Below are 18,483 nucleotides of genomic sequence, written 5' to 3' on the forward strand. Positions count from 1 at the left end.
ACATTATCACTGCTTTTGCAGAGGTGCTCAGAATACAACAGTTTAGAAGCATATACGTATAAAGATACACAACATATCCCTCCAAACTGCCAATATCCCAAACCCCTCCTTTAAAGTGCAGGCATTGTACTTCCCATTTCCAGGACTCAAGTCCGACTATATGAAAATAACCGGTTTCCCTGAATCCCTTCACTAAATATTACCCTGCTCACACTCCAACAGATCGTCAGGTCCCAAGTATCATTCGTCTCCATTCACTCCTATCTAACACGCTCGTGCACGCTTGCTGGAAGTCCAAGCCCCTCACCCACAAAACCTCCTTTACCCCCTCTTTCCAACCCTTTCGAGGACGACCCCTACCCCTCTTTCCTTTCTTTTCGTTCATCAATATTGGTTAGGTTTGATTATTAGGAGCCATGCCTAGAGTATACCTGGAGAGGGTTTCGGGGATCAACGCCTCCACGGCCCATAAGACTGAAGCAGTAAAAGGGGCCCTTCTGTACTGTGGCTATAGCAATTCACACTTAACCCACAAATTGTCATTCAATTTGTGAGTTACAGTCCATCCCAGACTATAAGCAAACCATGACTAATAAGATGGATGGATTGAAACACAATTTGGTTTTTATCTCCACTATGTGAGACAGTTGAGACTCAGATCAGGTAGCAAACTGGGGATTTGCTACCAACACTGGGTAGTATATTCATATCCTGTTCATACATTATTTCTCTAGTTCTAAAGCTGTTATGATTGTATCAACTCAACATTTTATATATCTAAGAGTAGAAAAACTTTCAGAACATATCAAAGGTAAAGAAGGCTATTATAATGTAATTAGTACCTTGTACTCTAATTTATGGATTACAGTGGACCCCCGGTTAACGATATTTTTTCACTCCAGAAGTATGTTCAGGTGCCAGTACTGACCGAATTTGTTCCCATAAGGAATATTGTGAAGTAGATTAATCCATTTCAGACCCCCAAACATACACGTACAAACGCACTTACATAAATAAACTTACATAATTGGTCGCATTCGGAGGTAATCGTTATGCGGAGGTCCACTGTATGTGTCTTTAGTAAGCAGGTAAAATGATGAAACCAAAGGTTTTCCCCATAATGCAAACTGATCCATATTTTCTCCACAGATCACGTAAATAACCTCAAGGTGTTGTACAGTGCAGGAAAGGTAGCTGCACCCAAAGCTGCATCCACACGACACATCCCTAATGTTCCCGAGAAAGTCTTGGATGCACCTGAGCTCGTAGATGACTATTGTAAGCTATTTTCATCTCTTATTAGCCCTTAAATGGTCCAAACATATATATACGTTTTTTCAACATCTGAAAGTACGTAAAAAATGTAGATCTTTTTTTTTTTGTTTTACATGTGAAAACGTGTAAAAAAAACTTTTATCTACATTTTTTTTTGTTATATTTGAAAATATGTAAAAAAAAGTAGATCTACTTTTGTAGCTACGAATTTGAACGTCGATCTGTCTGGACCGTTGAAGGGTTAAATAAATTTCATGCAGTATAATACTGATACACCATTGTTTGTGTTTATTATTCGTGTATCCAGATTTCTTTTTGTTTATGCAAATAGTTGGTAGGTATCAGTATCGGCTTGAAGTTGAGAATCTGTGTTAGTGGATATTGGCTCGTCTTGATGGTATCAGTACGTATTAGCAAAAATTTTAGTGTTGTCCCATCTCTGTCTCATACACTGTTGTATTCTTGATCACAATGTTAGCTGTGATATTATCCAAAATGCTGTAAGTAATTTACATTTGTATACCATGTACCTTCTTGAAGTATGCAGCACCAGTATGGAACCCACACCTGAGGAAGCATGCTAAGAAACTGGAGAAAGTGCAGAAGTACGCAGCAAAGTTTGTTACTGAGTTAAGAGGCATGAGCTATGAGGAGAGACTAAGGAAATTGAATCTAAAGACATTGGAGGACAGGAGAACCAGGGGTGATATATCATACAAAATACTCAGGGGAATTGATAGGGTAGACAGGGACAGGATATTTGTGAACAGGGACAACTGGAAATTAAAAACATAGTTAAGCCACAGGGATGTCAGGAAGTACTTCTTTAGTCTCAGGATGGTTGGGAAGTGGAATAGTTTCAGTGATGTAGTGTTGGCAGGCCCCATAATTGGTTTTAAGAGCTGGTATGATAGGGGCCATAAAATTAGGAGGAAGCAAACCTGGCAAGTTGCAAGGCTAGACCACAAGCCCTGCAACCACATACAGGCAAGTACTTGTGTTTGTGATCATGTCCCAGCACCATCAGTCTTCACCCCTCCCTTCTCTATGCTTCTGCTTATGAGAATTAGTACATAGTCCAGTAAATCAGAGTTGGCTAATTGCCTTTCTTGAAATGTGCTCTTGCTTTTACTAAACTGATTTTCCTATTTTTTGTAACATTTGTTGATGTTTAGAGGATCATAACATGAACACAAAAATAAAAAGATGAAATGTTGTTGCAAACTTAAAAACTTTTAGGGGGAATTATTTATTTACTTTTCAAACCCAGGTAGCAATAACTACAAGGTATCTTGACTCGTGAAATCATAATGACATGATTGCAAACGGTGGCTTATGCGCTAGCCTGGAGTTTTACAACTCAGTCGCTACGAGTTCAATCTCCGCCCATGGTATGATTTACAAGGTAGCTTTTTCTTCTCAGATCTCCATCTGCTGGACTGGAGTATAAATAACCACTTGGCAGTTGCACTCAGTAGCTCCATCTACATCTGGAATGCAGGAGATGGCTCTATCACCCCCTTAGCCCAGCTTGATGACCCAGATTATGTGTGCTCATTATCCTGGATCAAAGAGGGTGAGTCTGTGTGTAAGTCTGACAGGAAAACCACTGAATTTGTATAGGTAAACCTCTCTATATGCAACTGATGAGAGATTCTGCATGGTTTTCACTTCCATAAAGACAATAATTGGATTTTTCTGAAAGGATAAAAAGGCACAATACTGTGACGAACTGTACACAAATAACTTGCAAGCCAGTCAGACTTTTATTTGATTTTCCTGTTCAAGCCAAAAAATTTCTCATGCATCCACCAAGTTTTTAATTTGGTCTTTTTACTGACTTTAGAGTAGGTAATTTGCTAACTTTGTGTTGAACCATTCAGGGAAACTGGTTATTTTCATATAGTCGGACTCGAGTCCTGGAAATGGGAAGTACAGTGCCTGCACTTTAAAGGAGGGGTTTGGGATATTGGCAGTTTGGAGGGATATGTTGTGTATCTTTATACGTATATGCTTCTAAACTGTTGTATTCTGAGCACCTCTGCAAAAACAGTGATAATGTGCGAGTGTAGTGAAAGTGTTGAATGATGATGAAAGTATTTTCTTTTTGGGGATTTTCTTTCTTTTTTGGGTCACCCTGCATCGGTGGGAGATGGCCGACTTGTTGAAAAAAAAAAGTGTTGAACCATACTTATTCATTACTACCCCCCCCCCTTTTTTTTTTTAACAAGTTGATCGTCTCCCACCGAGGCAGGGTGACCCAAAGAGAAAGAAAAAAAAATCCCCAAAAAGAAAATACTTTCATCATTCAACACTTTCACCTGACTCATACATAATCACCGTCTTTGCAGAGGCGCTCATATACAACATTTCAGAAGTCCCTCCAAACTGCCAATATCCCAAACCCCTCCTTTACAGTGCAGGCATTGTACTTCCCATTTTCAGGACTCAAGTCCGGCTAACCGGTTTTCCTGAATCCCCTCGCAAATTATTACCCTGCTCACACTCCAACAGCTCGCCAGGTCCCAAAAACCATTTGTCTCCATTCACTTCTATCTAACACGCTCACAAATCCTTGCTGGAATTCCAAGCTCCTCACCCACAAAACCTTCACCCCCTCCCTCCAACCTTTTCAAGGACGACCCCTACCCTGCCTTCCTTCCCCTACAGATTTATACGCTCTCCAAGTCATTCTACTTTGACCCATTTTCTCTAAATGACCAAACCACCTCAATAACCCCTCTTCAGCCCTCTGACTAATACTTTTAGTAACTTCACACCTCATCCTAACTTCCACACTCTGAATTCTCTGCACAATATTTACACCACACACTACATCTGTGAAAAATGACTAACTGTCGTAAGACACTACAGTCTCTAGGGAGGAGGTTTATCCTTTATATTTTATAAACAAACTATTCCATTTTCAGTGTTGTCTTTGACAATGAAGAGTTAAACTTTGTCGCAGTTAGCCAGTCGTGATGGCAGCTTGAATTTACTGAGATTATCTTGCATGGATAAGCTGAAAGAAACAGTAGTAATCTCTGATCAGCAAGTTTCACAGCTAATTTTTAAGAGATTCCATAAATTATTGTTCCAGTTGGGTTACCCAGCATCCTCGACAGTCATGATTCATTTTTTTTTTTTTTTTTTTTTTTTTTTTGAATAACTGATTTAGCTCTCAAAACCTTCATTAAATCCTAATCTGTTTCAGAATGCATGTGAAGATTACCCCCTTTTATTTTTGTTTAATTTTGTATTTCTTACCCTCAGTTTCAAATATTTTTTTTAATTTTGTTATTTGTTCTTAAGTGGGGTGGAGGATCTACCAAAATCCTAATATGTAATATTTGTCTTTTGCATTGGTAAGTCATTGGAAAGCCTTGATCAGATGACCAGAAATTTCTGCTAAGTCAATCATACTGTATGACTAATAATTGCATTAGGAGAAACTGGTTATTTTTGTATAGCCGGACTTGAGTCCTGGAAATGGGAAGTACAGTGCCTGCGCTCTAAAGGAGGGGTTCGGGATATTAGCAGTTTGGAGGGATATGTTGTGTATCTTTATACGTATATGCTTCTAAACTGTTGTGTTTCTGAGCACCTCTGCAAAAACAGTGATTATGTTTGAGGGAGGTGAAAATGTTGAATGATGAAAGTATTTTCTTTTTGGGGATTTTCTTTCTTTTTGGGTCACCCTGCCTCAGTGGGAGACGGCCGACTTGTTAAAAAAAAAAAAATGATGATCTTGGTCCACAGTGCCTCGCTAACACAATTGTCCAGCTCTTCATTCTTCCTACTCTCTGGTAAATTTACGAATTCTTGTTCCAGTGCCACAGTGGTCCTTAATTGCAGTTTTTGTACTCACGGCAATGTATGTTTTACGTTTAACTTTACAAGGAAAAGAATGGTTCAAATAGATGGAGCTTTTTTTTTGTTTATCTCCTAGAATTTAAAAGGGAATTTGTGTAATAGATTAGTGCTACTGAATGTATTGCACAATCTTCATGGGACACGTCCAGTGTGGTAAAATGTGACTTCTGTTCCGTGCAAGAAACCATTAAGTTGTTTATTTTACACAGGTAATGTTCTGGCCATGGGATTAAGCTCTGGTTTGACGCAGCTCTGGGATGTTGGGCAACAGAAGCTGGTACGCACCATGGGAGGCCATTCAAATCGTGTCACTACTCTCTCTTGGAATTCGTATATTCTTTCATCGGGGTCTCGCTCAGGACAGATTTTCCATCATGATGTTCGTATTGCAGACCACCATATTGCTACGCTGGTTAGTCACACACAGGTTAGTTGATCAAAGATTATTAAGGTTTTTTGGATTTAATTGTCTTCACCACAAAACGAATATTGCCTTAAAGCGAATCACAGCCTCTATTTCACTTGCTGGTACATATAAAAGCCTAAAAACATGTTTACATTATCATTTATTAAATGTACAGTAGTGCTAAGCCTAAAAGAAATGATGCAGCAGGAAAAATACACTTGTAAAAATATATTTTCGGTGGTGTCACCACCGAAAATGATAAACATGAATATGGCTGAAAAGCACTGTATTAGTGAAGCATTTTAAAGCAAAACACTGTATTAGCAAGGCGTGTCTGTATTAACAAAGACTTATACCCAGTATTATTGTGCTAATTTATAGTGCCTCTTTAGTTGGAATCCAGCTGATGAAGTCGTGTCATGTGGTGTAGAGGTAACGGGACGAGATATGTTGCAAAGATACTTGGTCCAAATCTTTGTTAATGGTGGTTTTGTGACATTTAAAGGTGAAAATTGAAGGAATTTAAGCCCTCGGCAAATGCCTCTTGCATGACAGTGATAGTGTGCAAGATGGTATTTCTTATCTTGGGTCACCCTACCTTGGTGGGAGATGGCCAACATGTTGATAAAGAAATTCATAATATAATTTTGTCACCAGGAAGTATGTGGTTTGAAATGGTCTCCTGATGGCAGAGTTCTGGCCTCTGGTGCCAATGACAACCAAGTGAACATCTGGGAGCAAGGTGCCACTACACCTCTACATACCTTCACTGATCATCAAGCTGCCATCAAGGTGAGAACAAGCACACCCACTTGTTTTACTTGCAAAACAGATGGATTACTAAAATAGATGGATTGCTATTGTATTCATTTATTTTGTCTACTGTATGCTGTGCTTACCTGTTTAGTGAAAGCTTGAGTGTAATTTCAGTTGGCTACTATGTATGCAATAGGAAACGTGAACATTTGCCCTACTTAGTAACCTCTTGTAGTGATTCGACAAGCCCTCCTCGGCCCTCTGAATTATACCTTTGGTAACTCACGCTCCATAGTCTAATTTCTATGCACCAAATTCTATGCCTAATATTCACACTACACATTGCTCTCAAACATAACATCACCACTGACTTTGTCGTAAATGCTGCAATATTTTAAGCATTCCTCACCCATAAAAAAGTGTTAGTACTTCTCTGCTATGGTACATTACTTTCTTGCCTCCCTAAACAAACTTCCATGGGTATACTCTCACTGTAGCTGCCACTAAATAATGACTTGAGTCCTGGAGATGGGAAGTACAGTGCCTGCACTCTGAAGGAGGGGTGTTAATGTTGCAGTTTTATAACTGTAGTGTAATCGTGCCACTGGCAAGACAGTGATGCCATGAATGATGGTGAACGTTTTTCTTTTTCAGGCCACCCTACCTTGGTGGGAAATGGCTGATGTGTTGATAATAATAAAAAAATATATATTTGTTGCCTTTCTAAAATCATGTACCTCTAGAAATCTACTTGACACTTTTCTTATCTACTTCATCTAGCACACTGTCACTGCACTCTGTAATCATATCTTGTGTACTTTTTTTTTTTTTTTTTTTTTTCCTCAACAAGTCGGCCGTCTCCCACCGAGGCAGGGTGACCCAAAAAAAAAAGAAAGAAAATCCCCAAAAAGAAAATACTTTCATCATTATTCAACACTTTCACCACACTCACACATTATCACTGCTTTTGCAGAGGTGCTCAGAATACAACAGTTTAGAAGCATATACGTATAAAGATACACAACATATCCCTCCAAACTGCCAATATCCCAAACCCCTCCTTTAAAGTGCAGGCATTGTACTTCCCATTTCCAGGACTCAAGTCCGACTATATGAAAATAACCGGTTTCCCTGAATCCCTTCACTAAATATTACCCTGCTCACACTCCAACAGATCGTCAGGTCCCAAGTATCATTCGTCTCCATTCACTCCTATCTAACACACTCATGCACGCTTGCTGGAAGTCCAAGCCCCTCACCCACAAAACCTCCTTTACCCCCTCTTTCCAACCCTTTCGAGGACGACCCCTACCCCTCTTTCCTTCCCCTATAGATTTATATGCTTTCCATGTCATTCTACTTTGATCCATTCTCTCTAAATGACCAAACCACCTCAACAACCCCTCTTCTGCCCTCTGACTAATGCTTTTATTAACTCCACACCTTCTCCTAATTTCCACACTCCGAATTTTCTGCATAATATTTACACCACACATTGCCCTTAGACAGGACATCTCCACTGCCTCCAACCGTCTCCTCGCTGCTGCATTTACCACCCAAGCTTCACATCCATATAAGAGTGTTGGTACTACTATACTTTCATACATTCCCTTCTTTGCCTCCATAGATAACGTTTTTTGACTCCACATATACCTCAACGCACCACTCACCTTTTTTCCCTCATCAATTCTATGATTAACCTCATCCTTCATAAATCCATCCGCCGACACGTCAACTCCCAAGTATCTGAAAACATTCACTTCTTCCATACTCCTCCTCCCCAATTTGATATCCAATTTTTCTTTATCTAAATCATTTGATACCCTCATCACCTTACTCTTTTCTATGTTCACTTTCAACTTTCTACCTTTACACACATTCTCAAACTCATCCTCGAACTTTTGTAATTTTTCTTTAGAATCTCCCATAAGCACAGTATCATCAGCAAAAAGTAACTGTGTCAATTCCCATTTTGAATTTGATTCCCCATAATTTAATCCCACCCCTCTCCCGAACACCCTGGCATTTACTTCTTTTACAACCCCATCTATAAATATATTAAACAACCATGGTGACATTACACATCCCTGTCTAAGACCTACTTTTACCAGGAAGTATTCTCCCTCTCTTCTACACACCCTAACCTGAGCCTCACTATCCTCATAAAAGCTCTTTACAGCATTTAGTAACTTACCACCTATTCCATATACTTGCAACATCTGCCACATTGCTCCTCTATCCACTCTATCATATGCCTTTTCTAAATCCATAAATGCAATAAAAACTTCCCTACCTTTACCTAAATACTGTTCACATATATGCTTCAATGTAAACACTTGATCTACACATCCCCTACCCACTCTGAAGCCTCCTTGCTCGTCCGCAATTCTACATTCTGTCTTACCTCTAATTCTTTCAATTATAACCCTACCGTATACTTTTCCTGGTATACTCAGTAAACTTATTCCTCTATAATTTTTACAGTCTCTTTTGTCCCCTTTCCCTTTATATAAAGGGACTATACATGCTCTCTGCCAATCCCTAGGTACCTTCCCCTCTTTCATACATTTATTAAACAAAAGTACCAACCACTCCAACACTATATCCCCCCCTGCTTTTAACATTTCTGTCATGATCCCATCAGTTCCAGCTGCTTTACCCCCTTTCATTCTACGTAATGCCTCACGTACCTTCACCACACTTACATTCTGCTCTTCTTCACTCCTAAAAGATGGTATACCTCCCTGGCCAGTGCATGAAATTACTGCCTCCCTTTCTTCCTTAACATTTAAAAGTTCCTCAAAATATTCTCGCCATCTACCCAATACCTCCATCTCCCCATCTACTAACTCCCCTACTCTGTTTTTAACTGACAAATCCATACTTTCCCTAGGCTTTCTTAACTTGTTTAACTCACTCCAAAATTTTTTCTTATTTTCATTAAAATTTCTTGACAGTGCCTCTCCCACTCTTTCATCTGCTCTCCTTTTGCACTCTCTCACCACTCTCTTCACCTTTCTTTTACTCTCCATATACTCTGTTCTTCTTATAACACTTCTGCTTTGTAAAAAACTCTCGTAAGCTACCTTTTTCTCTCTTATCACACCCTTTACTTCATCAGTCCACCAATCACTCCTCTTTCCTCCTGCCCCCACCCTCCTATAACCACAAACTTCTGCCCCACATTCTAATACTGCATTTTTAAAACTATTCCAACCCTCTTCAACCCCCCCACTACTCATCTTTGCACTAGCCCACCTTTCTGCCAATAGTCGCTTATATCTCGCTTATATCTACCTTATTTTTCTAAATACAAGTATTATGTATTACCAAACCTTGTTCTGTATATACGTAATTCAGTTAAGCCTCTTTGTATCATTTACCCCTTGCCTACTATGTCATCTACAAGCATTTCACTCTAACATTTTGTTCACCCACCACAAGTATTCTCTGACTTGTTGTAAACATACATTTGACAAATCCCCAGATCTCTGATGATAAATATACCATAATTGCCATAATCACTTCTCTGTTTTTCTTAATTTCAAAGGGTAAGGAGACATTGGCCAGGAAAACATAGAAAAGTATTGTATAAGGATTGTATTTTGTAAACAAAATTATGTTGTGTGTTCTGATAATGTGGTGTTGTATTTCAGGCAGTAGCTTGGTGTCCCTGGCAAAATAACCTCCTGGCTACAGGTGGTGGCACTGCTGATAGAACCATTCGACTCTGGAACTGTACCACTGGCATCTGTCTCAAGGATGTTCAAACCAATTCTCAGGTCTGCCTATGTATGAATTTGTATATCTTTTTTCTTTCAACACACCGGCCGTATCCCACCGAGGCGGGGCGGCCCAAAAGGAAAAACAAAAGTTTCTTCTTTCACATTTAGTAATATATACAGGAGAAGAGGTTACTAGCCCCTTGCTCCCGGCACTTTAGTCGCCTCTTACAACACGCATAGCTTATAGAGGAAGAATTCTGTTCCACTTCCCCATGGAGATATGAGGAAATAAACAAGAACAAGAACTAGTAAGAAAATAGACGAAAACCCAGAGGGGTGTGTATATATATGTTTGTACATGTATATGTTCTAGGTAGTAGGTTGGTAGACAGCAACCACCCAGGAAGGTACTACCGTCCTGCCAAGTGAGTGTAAAACGAAAGCCTGTAATTGTTTTACTTGATGGTAGGATTGCTGGTGTCCATTTTTCTGTCTCGTAAACATGCAAGATTTCAGGTACGTCTTGCTACTTCTACTTACCCTTAGGTCACACTACACATACATGTTTTTTTTTTTTTTTTTTTTCCAACAAGTCGGCCGTCTCCCAAAAAGAAAATACTTTCATCATCATTCAGCACTTTCACCACACTCACACATTATCACTGCTTTTGCAGAGGTGCTCAGAATACAACAGTTTAGAAACATATACGTATAAAGATACACAACATATCCCTCCAAACTGCCATATATATATATATATATATATACAGTGGACCCCCGCATAACGATGGCATCACATAGCGATTAATCCGCATACCGCTTACTTTAATCGCAAAAATTTTGCCGCGCATACCGATTAAAAACCCGCTCACCGATTTTCGTCCGAGACGCGTCCAATGTGCGCCCTCAGCCAGCCTCACATGTGCCGCCCGTGCCATTGTTTACCAGCCAGCCTCCGCGGTAACATCCAAGCATACACTCGGAATATTTCGTATTATTACAGTGTTTTCGGTGCTGTTTCTGGAAAATAAGTGACCATGGGCCCCAAGAAAGCTTCTAGTGCCAACCGTACACCAATAAGGGTGAGAATTCCCATTGAAATGAAGAAAGAGATCATTGATAAGTATGAAAGTGGAGTGCGTATCGCCAACCTAGTCAAGTTGTACAAGAAACCCCAATCAACCATCGCTACTATTGTGGGCACCAGAAAGACAATCAAGGAAGCTGTTCTTGCCAAAGGTTTAACTGTGTTTTCGAAACAAAGATCGCAAGTGATGGAAGATGTTGAGAGAGACTTATTGGTGTGGATAAATGAAAAACAGCTAGCAGGAGAAAGCGTCTCTCAAGCGATCATATGTGAAAAGGCTAGGAAGTTGCATGAGGATTTAATTAAAAAAATGCCTGCAACTAGTGATGATGTGAGTGAATTTAAGGCCAGCAAAGGTTGGTTTGAGAGATTTAAGAAGCGTAGTGGCATCCATAGTGTGATAAGGCATGGTGAGGCTGCCAGTTCGGACCACAAAGCGGCTGAAAAATATGTGCAGGAATTCAAGGAGTACATAGACAGTGAAGGACTGAAACCTGAACAAGTGTTTAATTGTGATGAAACAGGCCTGTTCTGGAAGAAAATGCCAAGCAGGACCTACATTACTCAGGAGGAAAAGGCACTCCCAGGACATAAGCCTATGAAAGACAGGCTTACTTTGTTGATGTGTGCCAATGCTAGTGGTGATTGCAAAGTTAAGCCTTTATTAGTGTATCACTCTGAAACTCCCAGAGCGTTCAGGCAAAAGAATGTCCTCAAGGATAATTTGTGTGTGCTGTGGAGGGCAAACAGTAAGGCATGGGTCACTAGGGACTTTTTCTATAACTGGTTACACCATGCATTTGCCCCCAATGTGAAAGATTACCTAACTGAAAAGAAATTAGACCTTAAGTGCCTCCTGGTGTTAGACAATGCCCCTGGTCATCCTACAGACGTGGCAGAGCGACTTTATGGGGACATGAGCTTCATTAAGGTGAAGTTTTTGCCTCCTAATACCACTCCTCTCCTGCAGCCCATGGACCAGCAGGTTATTGCAAACTTCAAAAAACTGTACACAAAAGCTCTGTTTGAAAGGTGCTTTGTAGTGACCTCAGAAACTCGACTGACTCTAAGAGAGTTTTGGAGAGAGCACTTTAATATCCTCAATTGTGTAAACCTTATAGGTAAGGCTTGGGAGGGAGTGACTAAGAAGACCTTGAACTCTGCTTGGAAGAAACTGTGGCCAGAATGTGTAGACAAAAGGGATTTTAAAGGGTTTGAGGCTAACCCTGAGAATCCTGTGCCAGTTGAGGAATCCATTGTGGCATTGGGAAAGTCCTTGGGGTTGGAGGTTAGTGGGGAGGATGTGGAAGAGTTGGTGGAGGAGGACAATGAAGAACTAACCACTGATGAGCTGATAGATCAACTTCAAGAGCAAGAGGCCAGACCTGGGGAAACTGGTTCAGAGGAGGGGAGAGAGAAATTGAAGAAGTTGCCTACTACAAAGATAAAGGAAATCTGTGCAAAGTGGCTTGAAGTGCAAACCTTCATGGATGAAAATCACCCTCACACAGCTATTGCAAGCCGTGCTGGTGATTATTACACTGACAATGTTGTGAAACACTTTAGGCAAGTCATAAAGGAACGAGAGGTACAGGCCACTATGGACAGATATCTTGTGCGAAAGAAGTCCAGTGACTCTGAAGCTGGCCCTAGTGGCATTAAAAGAAGAAGGGAAGTAACCCCAGAAAAGGACTTGCTACCTCAAGTCCTAATGGAAGGGGATTCCCCTTCTAAACACTAACACTCTCTCTCCCCTCCTCCCATCCCATCAATCATCACCAGATCTTCAATAAAAGTAAGTGTCATGTAATTGTGCATGCCTTTTTCAGTTTGTGTGTATTAAAATTAACATTTCATGTGGTAAAAAAATTTTTTTTTCATACTTTTGGGTGTCTTGCACGGATTAATTTTATTTCCATTATTTCTTATGGGGAAAATTCATTCACATAACGATTATTTCGCATAACAATTACCCCTCTTGCACGGATTAAAATCGTTAACCGGGGGTCCACTGTATATATATACACACCCCTCTGGGTTTTCTTCTATTTTCTTACTAGTTCTTGTTCTTGTTTATTTCCTCTTACCTCCATGGGGAAGTGGAACAGAATTCTTCCTCCGTAAGCCATGCGTGTTGTAAGAGGCGACTAAAATGCCGGGAGCAAGGGGCTAGTAACCCCTTCTCCTGTATAAATTACTAAATTTGAAAAGAGAAACTTTTGTTTTTCTTTTTGGGCCACCCTGCCTTGGTGGGATACGGCCGGTTTGTTGAAAAAAAAAAAAAACGTGTATGTAGTGTGACCTAAGTGTAAGTAGAAGTAGCAAAATGTACCTGAAACCTTGCATGTTTATGAGACAGAAAAAAACACCAGTAATCCTACCATCATGTAAAACAATTACGTACAGGCTTTCATTTTACATTCACTTGGCAGGACGGAATTTGTATATTATAGCCTTAAATTTATCCTTCACAGATGTGTATAATTTCTTTGGAATTGGGAATTTTTCTTAAGATTCAGAAAATATTTCACTTCTGTGTTGCTAGAGTACTACTCAGAGAGCCAAGTGCTTTACCAGGTAAACATATACATACCTGTATATTCTTATACCTGTGTTATATAACTGTACTGCCAAAGTTTTGAATAATAATCAGTGATGTCTTCAAGATACTCTAAATGAGCAGTTATGTAGGCCATTATATGTTTAAGTTCATTGTCAGTTAATTTTCATGACACATTTAAAAATAAAACATGGAATGGGTGGGGTTTGAACCCATGGCAAGTAGGTCCTAAAACTCCAGGCTGGTGCATGAACCACTGGGCCAGCTGCACTGGGCCAGCTGCACTGGGCCAGCTGCACTGGGCCAGCTGTCTACAGTAAGATTCATCTAGCTAGGTATATTTCTGTATGGGCATGGGCCACCACTGTGACCACAAATGCAAGTTTTTCAAGTGGGTCTTCCATGAGCTTGGCCGATGGTTTGTTTTTAATTGTCTTAGTATGATTTTGTGATTTATGACACATTAACAATAATACTTCTCTTATGTCTGTGGAAGTTCCTTTTCTACTTAAATTATTTATTTGATTCAGAATAAATTGTTTATTCAGTTCATTTCCCTGACTGTCGTCTTGAGTCTCCCACTGCAAAGATTGATCTTCCCCTTCCAAGTTCAGTAGACTTTGTTCCCTGGGAGGATTTGTTCAACATGGCGACTAAAAATAGGAAAGAAACTTTTTTTTTGACCTGAAATCCGTTTATGTAAGCATCTGATAGGGGATCTTAGTTGGAGGTCAAAATGTACAAACCTTATTACTAATTTTTGTCTTCCATGGGTTATATTCTTCCACTAACAAATGCTTATTACTCTTTGGTGCACCAACACTGTTCCCACTTGAAATGTAACAGGCCTTTGTTGCCCAAGTGGGCTGAGTACCTTTGTGATATACTTATCATATTTTATGGCGTCGGACTATTTTTTTCCCAAAATAAGTCAAAAATTTACTCAACATCTTGGAGGCCTAAGTATCGTTTATTTTTATTTATTTATTTTTTTTTTCCAAAATTTAGGCAATCAGAATTAGGGGAGGCATCTTTGACAGGTTAGCCGGACTTGAGTCCTGGAAATGGGAAGTACAATGTCTGCACTTTAAAGGAGGGATTTGGGATATTGGCAGTTTGGAGGGACTTCTGAACTGTCGTATCTGAGTGCCTCTGCAAAGACAGTGATTATGTATGAGTGATGATGAAAGTTGAATGAGGATGAAAGTATTTTCTCTTTGGGGATTTTCTTTCTTATTGGATCACCCTGCCTTGTTGGGAGACGACTGACGTGTTAAAAAAAAAAAAATCCTCAACACCGGAGTGTCTTATTCATCAGAAATTATTACCAGGAGATTGACTGACTAGTAGGAGGGTGATCAAGCATCTGCCACCCATTGAACTGAATGACCCATAGGTTTTCTGTGAAGTTCTGTATGCGTGGGAGATTTTTTTTTTTTTTCACAATGGTTCTCCCCCACCGAGGCAAGGTGACCTGAGAAAGAAACACTTTAACCATCATTTACACTATCACTGTCTTGCCAGTCTTGTCTTGCAAGACAGTGATATTAGTTTTGTAGTTATTAAAATGCAATAAAAAATGTACTTTCAGAAGTTCTTTGATAGATATTGTACTTCAGGTGTCCTCCATATTATGGTCATCCCACTATAAGGAATTAATCTCTGGACATGGCTTTTCCAACCACCAACTGACCCTCTGGAAGTATCCCACCATGTGCAAAGTGGCAGATCTTACAGGTGAGTTAGAAGCCTCAAACACTAACATTGCCTTTGATCCTTTAACCCGTAAACGGTCCAAACATATATACAGTGGAACCTCAAATATCGAACTTTCTTTGGTCCAGAAGGCTGTTTGAGTGCCTTTACCGAATGAATTTATTCCCATGAGGAATAATGTAAATTAGGTTAGTCCATTTCAGACCCTCAAAAATACACTTATAAAAGCACTTACAAAAATACACTTACATAATTGGTTGTGTTGGAAGCAGTTCGATTTTTGAGGTTCCACTGTATACGTTTTTTCAACGTTTGAAAGTATATAAAAAAGTAGATCTTCTTTTTGTTTTTTTACACTTGAAAATGTGTTAAAAAAAACTTTGATCTACTTTTTTTTTGTTTGAAAATATGTAAAAAAAACAAATATCTACTTTTGTAGCACAACACATGCGAACGTAGATCTGCTTGGACCGTTTATGGGTTAAAAGTTAATAACAAATTCTTTTAGTTCATCCTGTCTAAACCACCTGAGTTCTAGTGTATTTAAAAGTGCAATGTATTACTTAAAATATGACTGATTATTGATAGTCTTTTGAAATTAATTATAAAAAAGTGGGTTACCTAATTAGAGGATGTTGCCAGCTTACACATCCACACTTACAACTGGGGCTCTTAGAAAGCATTTAAAGTTTGAAAACTACCTAGCTGTACAATGTATTGTATAAAATGTACATAATTCAATGGGGAAAAAACCAAAATACAAATGTTTGGTCATGTGGAAATAATGGAGCGTTATAATTTGTATTTCATACAATGTGTGTATGTTTTCAGGTCACACTGGTAGAGTTCTAGAACTGTGTTTATCACCTGACGGGCAGATGGTGGTCAGCGCAGCTGCTGACGAGACTATCCGTATGTGGAAGTGTTGGGCTGTTGACAAGAAAGATAAAAAACAAACAAATGGCAACAAAGGTCACCCAATTTCAATGCTGGCTCGTACTATTCGTTAAAATTGTTCGGTAGATTTTATTTTTTGCTAGTTTACATTTCTAATTTGGAACTTCCTTGGATATGTAATGTATTTTAACATTGTTTTTAGTCTTGCTTCTTATTTATTTCCCCTGATAATATATGACAGGAAATTGTTACTTTGACTAGATTTACAATGTAATAATGTTGGTAGAATTACCAACAATATGTTAGGTAAAAGGACACACGTACAACTAATGTGACATTTTACTGTGGCAACCTTTCGCTCTACAGGAGCTTTATCAAGCTGTAACGGCTTGACAGAGTTCCTAGAGATCAAAACATTACCAAGAAAATGTTGCATTAATTGCACTTGTCTTTTTACCCAACATAGATTTACACTAGCAAATTTTTATTAAAAAGCCACAGAGATTGTTGGCTAGATCTGGTGGGAATATAGATTCAAGGATGCTGCTGGATTTGTGATTCCTCAGAAATTACTTTTTTCCTTAGGCAGTTATGCCAGGTTTCTGTGATAATGTAATCAATTTTTTAGTCCCAAGTCTAAATATAAATACAATAACATAAGCCTTAGTTTTTCTTGAACACTGATAGTTAGGAAAGTGGGTCGGAATTACAGTGGACCCCCGCATAACGATCACCTCCGAATGCGACCAATTATGTAAGTGTATTTATGTAAGTACGTTTGTACGTATATGTTTGGGGGTCTGAAATGGACTAATTTACCTCACAATATTCCTTATGGGAACAAATTCGGTCAGTACTGGCACCTGAACATACTTCTGGATTGAAAAAATATCGTTAACCGGGGGTCCACTGTATTTCCTATTAAGCTATGTATGTTATTAAAGACAAAAGAAAGGAAGATAGGGAGTAGATAAATGAAACATTTATGTAACATTTCGGTATCTTTATTCTGGAAATGTTTTTCTGTGCAGTGGCTTCTTCAGTCCAATACAGAGAAAGGTGGAAGATGAGTAGTAGTGTGAGGTAATCAGTCAGGGACTGATTATCTCAAACTCTTTAGTCAGGGACTGATTATCTCAAATTCCTCCTCACCTTCTGCCCTTCTCTGTATTGGACTGAAGAGGCCACTGCATAGCAAAACATTTCCAGAATAATAATACCCAAATGTTGCACAATATCAGTTTCGTAAACCATTTATTCACAAGATAGGAAATAGTTGCTCCTTCCCTTGCAATTAATAATCATTTCCAGCAAGAAAGATGCACATCTTTAAGAAGGTTGAAATTACACTCTACGAAGGCATCCCAGGGTCTTAACATTCAAGGTATAACTTAATCATATTATATATTATATGCCCTTATATTCTTTACGAAGATTGTAGAGAGTTTATAATTACCTAATTGAGTGTTTTGCTCAGTATCAGCACTGAGAGGAATTTGAGTAGTTATACCTTGAGAATATTAATTAATGGACACTCGGGTCTTTAATATATGTAGTAGGGAATACAGTGGACCCCCGGTTAACGATATTTTTTCATTCCAGAAGTATGTTCAGGTGCCAGTACTGACCGAATTTGTTCCCATAAGGAATATTGTGAAGTAGATTAGTCCATTTCAGATCCCCAAACATACACGTACAAACGCACTTACATAAATACAATTACATAATTGGTCGCATTGGGAGGTGATCGTTAAGCGGGGGTCCACTGTACGTATTTGGTCTATTTTTCCTCTATATAGTGTTTAATGAATACATGTGCAGAGTTTCTTCTTTTTTTTATGTATTTTTACTAAAATAAATTTTTAATCATTATTATTATTATTATTATTATAACCCAATGTCTTTGAAATAAATTTTTTCTTAATTCATTTGTGGTTCTCACGGTTTTCCTCTTACCTTTATTTTCACTACTGCTTGTTCACATCCCGTCAAGGAAGGTTCCTTGAGGGGAACTGGATCTGTGCTTCGGTTTCTGGAATTAAGCCTGAATACCTTCCACAACCCCCCTGCAGGCACTGCATAATCCTACGGGTTTAGTGCTCCCCCTTGATTATGTTAATAATAATACTGCTTGTTTAGACAAGGGTTCGCTCAAACACCGAGGTTCCACTGTATTGTGTGAGGTTTA

At 39.1% G+C, this 18,483-nt stretch overlaps 1 protein-coding gene across 5 annotated transcripts in view; it reads left to right on the forward strand.

Annotated features, from left to right (window-relative positions):
* LOC128697231 (cell division cycle 20 protein fzy) overlaps positions 1-17,658 on the forward strand; it is a 31,830-nt gene extending 14,172 nt beyond the window's left edge. For all 5 annotated transcript variants that reach the window (XM_053788822.2, XM_053788826.2, XM_053788825.2 and 2 more), the window contains exons 7-13: positions 1,150-1,278; positions 2,699-2,851; positions 5,358-5,575; positions 6,212-6,346; positions 9,967-10,092; positions 15,302-15,419; positions 16,230-17,658. In XM_053788822.2, the coding sequence (XP_053644797.1) occupies positions 1,150-1,278; positions 2,699-2,851; positions 5,358-5,575; positions 6,212-6,346; positions 9,967-10,092; positions 15,302-15,419; positions 16,230-16,408 (1,058 nt within the window). In that variant the 3' untranslated portion in view covers positions 16,409-17,658. The remainder of the gene's footprint in view (positions 1-1,149; positions 1,279-2,698; positions 2,852-5,357; positions 5,576-6,211; positions 6,347-9,966; positions 10,093-15,301; positions 15,420-16,229) is intronic.
* The last annotated feature ends 825 nt before the right edge of the window (positions 17,659-18,483 follow it).

This window comes from Cherax quadricarinatus, chromosome 89 (assembly GCF_038502225.1).
Source record: "Cherax quadricarinatus isolate ZL_2023a chromosome 89, ASM3850222v1, whole genome shotgun sequence".
Classification (NCBI taxonomy): Eukaryota; Metazoa; Arthropoda; class Malacostraca; order Decapoda; family Parastacidae; genus Cherax; species Cherax quadricarinatus.